This window comes from Cebus imitator, unplaced genomic scaffold, assembly GCF_001604975.1.
Source record: "Cebus imitator isolate Cc_AM_T3 unplaced genomic scaffold, Cebus_imitator-1.0 Scaffold599, whole genome shotgun sequence".
NCBI lineage: Eukaryota > Metazoa > Chordata > Mammalia > Primates > Cebidae > Cebus > Cebus imitator.
Window position 1 is genome coordinate 506391 of NW_016107914.1, and position 8849 is coordinate 515239.

General features: G+C 49.6%; 1 protein-coding gene across 4 annotated transcripts in view; it reads left to right on the top strand.

Moving 5' to 3' along the window:
* BCAP31 (B cell receptor associated protein 31) overlaps positions 1–8849 on the top strand; it is a 29459-nt gene that overhangs the window by 8812 nt on the left and 11798 nt on the right. For all 4 annotated transcript variants that reach the window (XM_017516693.1, XM_017516698.1, XM_017516695.2 and 1 more), the window contains exon 4: positions 881–1028. In XM_017516693.1, coding sequence (XP_017372182.1) covers positions 881–1028 — 148 coding nt within the window. The remainder of the gene's footprint in view (positions 1–880; positions 1029–8849) is intronic.

Consider the following 8849-nt stretch of genomic DNA (forward strand, 5'->3'; position numbering starts at 1 on the left):
TTTTTTTGGTAGAAACAGGGTCTTCCTGTGTTGCCCAGGCTGGCCATAAACTTTTGGCCTCAAGTAGTCTTCCTGTCTTGGCCTCCCAAACTGTTCGGATTACAGGCGTGAGCCATCACATCTGGCCTGGGTCTTGACTCTTCAACATCTTAGGTCCCCTCAGCAGGCATTTCTATCACCACGTTCACCCTGGCTTATCAACTGGGGGCGGCCGGTGGGCCAACTTGAGATGAACAGAACAATATGTGGTTGGGGGCACCATGGGAAAAGGAAGCCACCCCCGTTTCCAGCAACTCTTTAGGCTTGGTTAGCATCTTGAACTGCAGAGCAAGCTTGGGGCCTGCGTAGCATGGGGCCAGGGATTGAAAAACTGGAGAAAGGAGTGGGTCCGAGGGTAGGAGCTTCTTTTTTTTTTGAGGCGGAGTTTCACTCTTGTCCCCCAGGCTGGAGTGCAATGGCGTGATCTCAGCTCCCTGCAACCTCCGCCTCCTGGGTTCAAGCGATCCTTTTGCCTCAGTCTCCTGAGTAGCTGGGATTACAGATGCCCACCACCACTCATGGCTTTTTTTTTGTATTTTTAGTAGAGACAGGGTTTTGCCATGTTGGGCAGGCTGGTCTTGAACTCCTGACCTCATGTGATCTGCCCACCTTGGCCTCCTAAAGTGTTGGGATTACGGTGTGAGCCACCGTGCCCGGCCTAAGGGGGAGCTTCTGATAACAGCATCCCACAAGGAGTGTGTGTGTGTAGAAGTGGGAAGAACTGGGGAGGCCAATGTGAGGGAAGTGAGGCTGACCTGTTTCATGCCGCGTCTGCCTGGTACAGCCTTGATTTGCCCCAGTGTCCGCTAAACACCTATGTCTCTCCTCTGCTCCACCACAGATGCCGTGCGCGAGATTCGAAAGTACGATGATGTGACCGAAAAGGTGAACCTCCAGAACAATCCTGGGGCCATGGAACACTTCCACATGAAGCTTTTCCGTGCCCAGAGGAATCTCTACATTGCTGGCTTTTCCTTGCTGCTGTCCTTGTGAGTGGGGGTTGAGGGGCAGGTGCTGTTAGAGGAGCCCTGGGCTAGCCAGGGACACGAAGCTCAGTGGGCTCAGTCTCCCCTGTGACTTTGATTCCTCCTCAGTCTGTGGCCTGGACCTCAAGGCCCTGTCTGTGTTAGGGAAGCCACATAGTTTTGTCCTCACCTCCAGAGGCAGCATGGAGAGTGGGAGAGGGCCACCCGAAATGTCAGAAGACCCTAATGCACCACATACTCTCTTGGGGCAAACAAATGACTGTCTCGTGCTCTGTTTGTATGGAGAGTGAGGTGTAGTGGTAAGTGAGTCCAGCTCACAAGGGAGCAAGCGAATGGGGGCTCTTTGTGTCTGGGATGCTGACCTAGGGACAGCAGGTAGAAGTGGCGTGAAGAGGCTGGGCCTCTCCTCCCCTCACCTCAGGGCATTTCTCACGTGAAACTCGTAATGAGGGCATGTTAGGTTCCATGGCAGCCAGAGTATTTCTGGTGGATTCTTTTGGTAAAACTAAGTACCTTGGTCAGGATGAAGCTAGTTGGGCAAAACTTGCCTGCTGCGAAGTGCCTATTTGAGTCTGGGGCCCTGTTTGCTGCCTCTTGCTTTACGCAGCAGTTCTGATCCGCAGGGCCTGGCTGAGAGGTGGATGGAAGCTCAGACCAAGGGTGTATGAAGGCGTTGGAAAGGCACTTGCTGTGAGTGGGGAGCCCTCATGACTTCATCACTTCTCAAAAGGCTACCATGGTGGGGATGAAATTCTAACACATGAATTTCGGAGGGCACTTAGCCCATAGCATCAAGTGATCGCGTGGATTCTCAGGCTCATGCACAGTTATTCTCCACTTGGTTTTGTGCCCCGAGACTCAAGAATCTCCATGCCTAGGAGATTCTTGCCCTCTAGTTACTTGGTGTGTCCTGCTTTACCAGGCACTAGGATGACTACTTGTCTTAAGTCTGTCATTCAGATAATCTTGTACTCCGTGTCCAAGTTGGAAAGAGGGGTGGAACTAGAAAAGGTAAACACTTTTTTTTTTTTTTTTTTCCAAGATAATGGGTTTGATCACAGATGTGATCTACAAGCTTGCCATCTTCAAACTTAGGAAAGTCAGGAAATGAGAAGGCTGGGAGGAGTCAGACACATACCCTAGATTTTTTAGGAAGTTCCAAACAAGTCTGATCTTGTGGGCTGACGTTGAAAGGGAAGCAGATCTGGAGGACTGAGTTTCAAAACCAGAATTCTGAGTATGACAGTCAGCAAAATGAGGAAAAAAGACCACAGTGAGGAGGGAAGGAGAGGAAACTAAGGCCATCTACCAGAAAAGCATCTAGAGCTTTAAGAACAGTATGCGGGGGCCGGGTGCGGTGACTCACACCTGTAATCCAGCACTTTGGGAGGCCGAGGCAGGCGGATCACCTGAGGTCAGGAGTTTGAGACCAGTCTGGCCAACATGGTGAAACCCTGTGTCTACTAAAAATACAAAAAAATTAGCTGGGCTGGTGGTAGGCGCCTGTAATCCCAGCTACTTAGGAGGCTGAGGCAGGAGAATCACTTGAACCTGGGAAGCAGAGGTTGCAGTAAGATGAGATTATACCACTGCACTCCAGCCTGGGTGACAGAGCAAGACTCTATCTCAAAAAAAAAGAATAGTATCGGGAAGGTAAAAACCTGCCAGGAGCTCTGAATCATGAAAGATGGGGAGAAGTGGGGAGAAGGCAGTCCCTTTTATATGTCTGTAGGGAAGGAGATGGAGGGTAGGTGGTCAAGGGCAAAGGAAACACTAGGATAAGAAAATGGAATTTCCAGATGGGCGAAGGTAGCGTCCCTAAATGATGTACTTTCTGCTTAGACTTGATGAGATTATGCCCAGAAGCTGTTGAGATTGTCTGCAGATGGAATTGCCACTGATGCTTGAGGATTTGCAGAGTGGGAGAGATACTGGCAGACTGCAGCCAGGCAAGCATCCCAATCTCCAAAGGGAGGAGCAGGTAGATGAGGAACTGACATGGGGAGGGTTGACTTTGATCTCCAGACATGCTCTGCAAAGAATAGCTTGTATGCTTTCAGAAAAGAAGAGTGGGATCATTGGTGACTGCTGTGAATTCCTGGAGAAGTCCCGTCAGCCTTCTATAGATGGAGTGTAGATGGATTTTTAGCGTGACGCTTGCTAGTCTGAGTCTGTTCTTAAGGACCAGATGCTGAAGTGCGAGGAAGGTGCCAGGAGAACAGTGTAGTTAGGTGTGGTCCGAACCCACATGGGTGGCTGCCATGTGGATCAGATCCATCCACATAGAAGCCTTAGGAGGCTCACTCTTTACGTCTGGCTTGTTCAGTGTTTATCTGCATGAAGACGTTTGTCATGGTGAGCAGATGTGGGGAGAAATGGGTGCTAGGAGGAATAGCAAGAAGGTTAGTGACTATTCAGAATCCTTAGCTGTCTAGATGGGCTCCCTGATCAGAATGACTTCAGTGAGACTTGAGTTTTCAATGGGGAGACATGATTCTAAGTGCACGTAGCTTCATAAAGGGCAGGGAGGACTGGGCCACCCAGGAGCTCAAAGACTTGGGAGTTGGGGCTTATTGCAGCTCAGTTTGCGTTAGTGACAGAACTACTGCAAAAAGAGCAGTTAGCAACCTTCAGTGAAGGCTAGGGCTGCCAGGAGGGAGGTGCTGGCGCTGGCAGGCTTGGCTGCCAGTCCTGTGCTACCTGGAGGGTTGCATTCAGGCCCCACCTTTTTGAGAGCAGATTGCCACCTCAGAAGCTGTCATAGTGGTACCCCACAGACTGCTTTTTACTAATAAGTCTTTGCTCTCCTGACTCCATTCTGCTTTCATGATCTTGTTTCTAGGACGCCTCCAGGTTGGGCGCTACAAGTATTGTCTGACCATGCCAGGGGACAGTGGAATGGTCACCTCCCTCCGGTAGCTTTGGGGTAGCTAGGCTACCAGGCGAATGTGTTGCGCTCAGTGTAGTCCTCTCTGTGTGCCTTAGTGTGAAGCTAGGATGTTCCAGATTAATTTCTACAGTAGACATTTGAAAAAAATTGACATGTCGTAAAATTAACTTTCTGGCATACAGTTGTGAGTGTTTTGACATGCAGAGTGTTGGTTAATACCACCACCATTAGGATGCAGAACAGCCCACACTTTCCTTTCTACCCTCAATGCCTGGCTTCCAGTAAAGGCAGTTCTCACGAGCACCTCCAGTGTACCCAAAGTGACGCCCGGAGACTGCAGCGCAGAATTGACTTCGGCCCACTGTTGCAGTCCGCTCTTAGAGTCCTGACCTGCTTTCTGGTGTCTGTGGCCTCTCCCACTTCTCTGTTACCTTTCCCTTTGACATGCGTGTGAGGCCTCACCTCACTCACTGTTGAACAAGTCTGACAAGCGAGTGGCTCTGCTGCTTTCTCGGCCGGACGGTTCAAGCAGTCACACACGTCTTGCGTGCACCTTGGCTGGAAGCTGCACATCGGCTGTCTCGGTGTGCCGGTGTGCCTTCACATTCTGCCGTCCTCCCATCCGGTAGCCCAATCCAAAAAAGGCAAGACGTTGGTCTTGCGTGACTTCTTAGAAAAGGAAATGGTGGGTGGGGGAGGAAAAAAATAAATTAAAAAAATTTAAAAATTTAAAAGAAAAGTAAACGGTAATCCCAGGGATCAGTGGGGATTCACCAGTTGCCCATAAGGGATTTAGTTAATCATTTCTGGAATTTTGCCAGAAATTGGTATTCCTCGATAGTCGAAGAGTTAAATCTAAGATGGTGGCTGTGGCCCTGAGGAACTTCGCTTTGTTTGTGATGCTCTTGTCCAGCCTTACAGCCACACAGCCCATCTGCAGCTTGCAGGAGACACTTAAAAACAAAGGAGGCTGGGCACAGGCCTGTCATCCCAGCGCCTTGGGAGGCTGAGGCAAGTGGATCACCTGAGGTCAGGAGTTCGAAACCAGCTTGGCCAACAAGGAGAAACCCCATCTCTATTAAAAATACAAAAATTAGCTGGGCGTGGTTGTGGGTACCTGTAATCCCAGCTACTCAGGAGGCTGAGGTAGGAGAATCGCATGAACCTAGGAGGTGGAGGTTGCAGTGAGCCGAGATGGTGCCACTGCACTCCAGCCTGGGTGACAGAGTGAGACTCTGTCTCAAACAAAACAAAACAAAACAAACAAAGCTGTCGTCCTTATATTTCTGTTACAAGTTATACCTGCTCATTGTAAAACAAGCCCCACTCCCCCCCCCAAAAAAATAACTTCACATAATAGAAGTATCAGGTGAGCTCCCCTGTGGGCCCACCCAGAGAGAGTGGCTGGTGGCGTGTTTTTTCTGAATGGTTCAGATGTTTTACATTATGGATAACTTCCTCCTTACAAGTGCCAGGCCTGCTTTTGCCCTGCTTTCACTAGCCCTTTCCACCCAGCAGTGCCTCTTAGCGATTGGTCCACAAGCCTTGTGCAGACCTCCCTCATCCTCAGCCGCGTGCAGTGTTCAGTTGCTGGGGTTTAAACAGTTCCTTACTCAGAGATGTGTGAGCTGCTTTGAAATCTTTTTTTCTGTTTTACTCTAGCCTGTTTGTGGCATCAGTTTTTTTTTTCTTTTTTTTGGTGATGGCGTCTCATTTTGACACATAGGCTGGAGTGCAGTGGGCTGATTACAGCTCATTGCAGCCTCGACCTCCTCAGTCTCCTGAGTTGCTGGGACTACAGGCGCACACCACCAACGCTGGCTAACTTTTTTTTTTTTGTAGAGATGGGGTCTTGCCATGTTGCCCAGACTGGCCTTGAATACCTAGGCTCAAGTAATTTGTCCACCTTGGCCTCCCAAAGTACCGGGATTACAGGTTTGAGCTGCCGCGCCCGGCCACAGTTAGTGGCCCACATCCGTGGTTTCTTGTCTGCGATTTCTGCACATTGTGTTCCTTTTTGCCTTTTCCCTTCTAATCATTGGAACTGGATAGCTGACACCTGCTCTGCTGCACCTCAGTACTGTAAGTGCGGCCCAGAGCCCAGCCACCTTGGCAGGACTTGGGCTTCTCAGAAATGCAGATGCTTGGGCTGGCCCAGGCCTGCCGATGAGAAGATGGGTTTTTTATTTGTTTGATTTTTTTGTTTGTTTGTTTTTGTTTTTGTTTTTGAGGCGGAGTTTCGCTCTTGTTACCCAGGCTGGAGTGCAATGGCGCGATCTCGGCTCACCGCAACCTCCGCCTCCTGGGTTCAGGCAATTCTCCTGCCTCAGCCTCCTGAGTAGCTGGGATTACAGGCACGCGCCACCATGCCCAGCTAATTTTTTGTATTTTTAGTAGAGACGGGGTTTTACCATGTTGACCAGGATGATCTCGATCTCTTGACCTCGTGATCCACCCGCCTCGGCCTCCCAAAGTGCTGGGATTACAGGCGTGAGCCACCGCGCCCGGCCTATTTGTTTGATTTTTGAGATGGAGTTTATGAGATGGAGTCTCACTCTGTTGCCCAGGCTGGAGTGCAGTGGCGCAATCTCGGCTCACTGCAACCTCTGCCTCCTAGGTTCCAGCAATTCTGCCTCAGCCTCCTGAGTAGCTGGGACTACGGGCGTGTGCCTCCCTGTATTTTTAGTAGAGACGGGGTTTAGTAGAGACACCATGTTGTCCAGGCTAGTCTCAAACTCCTGACCTCAAGCAGAGTGCTGGGATTACAGGCGTGAGCCGCCGTGCTGGCCTGATGCTGATAATTTGATAGGGATCGCGTTGAATCTGTAGATTGCTTTGGACAGTATGCTTTGTTTTTGAAGTGAGCTTCGCATCTGTCAGCACATGCCGTCTGCCCTAGTTGGGTTATAAATAAATGTGCTGATCTCTGTGGTAGGCTAATTGTTGTTTATGTGCCCTCCGAACTTTTATGCACAACCTTTTCAAAATGAACCACTGTCGCTAGCCAGGTGCAGACCTATATGTAAAAACGACAGAGGTGTCTTTCTCTTTGTGGGCCAGGTTTGTTGTATCACGAGAATTGTTTGGTGGGGGCCCACTCACAGTCTTAGTGAACACTAGAGTATTGCTCTCTGTGAGACAGTGCTGGGCTGTTTTCGTAGACAGGACAGAGGGATGCTCAGAATGCACAGGAGCGCAGATGGACGGCATGTGCTGTCATACGCTCCTGATGTCTCCCTGGGAGGCCTGCATTCCCAGGCTGAGGTGGTACTTTAGCAACTGTGTGGCTGTGGGTCAGCAACTCAGCCCTCTTGCCCTAAGTGTTCTCATCTGTTTAAGGGCTTATGTAGGAGACAGCAGCCACCAGACTCTGCCTGTGTGTGTGTATGTAAGCTGTCTGCATGGTTCGTTTTAGTTCTAGTTGAAATCATTCAGGACCTCAGTAACTCTTCATATGACATAGGCCTTTGTAAATGAAGATGGGCAGTAGGTGAGATGGTGTGGCCTGAGTGGCATGGCTTCTAAGTGGCCAAGCCCAGAGCCCCTGCCTGCTTCTGATCCCTTGTTCATATACGAGGTGCTTTCTGTTGGAAGCTGTGAGTCCTGGATTGGTGTGGGCTGCTTTTTCCTGTGTAGTCATTACCTGGCGTTTGGTAGGAAAGTGCCTGTGTAATCTGTGACATAAAATTCACCTCCCTGCATATTCTAGGTATTAGTTTTGATTTTGAGTCTGACATCTAATCTCAGTCCCTCTCTGTTCGGGTATCAGGAAATCATCTGGTAGCTCATATTTGTTGTAGAAAATAAGTCCTCTGAAATGCCACTGTCTCTGCTCTTGCCATACACCTTTGCTGTATGCCTTTCCAGATATTTCATAGTTCCCCTGCTTGAGGGATGTGGTTTTTATTTAAAAGATCGGGTCTTGCTGTATTGCCCAGGCTGGCCATCAGCAGAGCTGAAAATTCAGACTTACAATTATCTGACCTGATCACCTGGGGTTTTCTCCCTACAGAATCCACATGCTCCCCTTCCCCGCCCCAGATGGAGTTTCGCTCTTGTCACCCAGGCTGGAGTGCAATGACGTGACCTCAACTCACTGCAACCTCCGCCTCCCGGGTTCAAGTGATTCTCCAGCCCCAGCTTCCCAAGTAGCTGGGATTACAGGTGTGTGCCACCACGCCTGGCTGATTTTTGTAGTTTTAGTGGAGACGGGGTTTCATCCTATTGGTCAGGCTGGTCTTGAACTCCTGACTTCAGGTGATCCACCCACCTCAGCCTCTCAAAGTGCTGGGATTACAGGCATGAGCCACCGAACCTGGCCTCCACATGCTTTTTAAAAACTTTCATGTGTTTAAAAATAGTTAACCACGGGGCTTGAAAGCACCACATGCTTTAAATGCCCCTTGGTGACTTGAGTGTTCTACTCAGTTTATCATGAATATTTTTTGGGACCTGTCTCCAGCCTTTTCTTTTCTTTTTTTTTGAGACAGGGTCTCGCTCCATCATCCAGGCTGGAATACATTGGTGTGATCATGGCTCACTGCAGCCTTGACCTCTTGCCTCAGCCTCCCAAGTAGCTGGGACTACAGGCACGTGCCACCACGTCTGGCGAATTTTTTAATTTTTTGTAGAGACAGAGTCTTGCCCTGTTGCCAAGCTGATCTCAAACTGCTGGGCTCGGGCAATCCTCTCACCTCAGCCTCCCAGAGTTCTAGGATTACAGGCATGAGCCACCGTCCTTGGTCTCTCCAGTGTTCTTTAGTGTCCACCCAATTCCTCGTTCGTGGGCATTGAGCCTGTGGCTCTGTGTTTCTCATGTCATAAACAGTGGCCTTAGCCAGTCAGCTTTCTTTGGGCCTCCTGATCCTGTTTGAGCATCTGTGGCACTCCCATTATCTCTCTCTTTTTTGTTGTTGATTTTTTTAAAATTTATT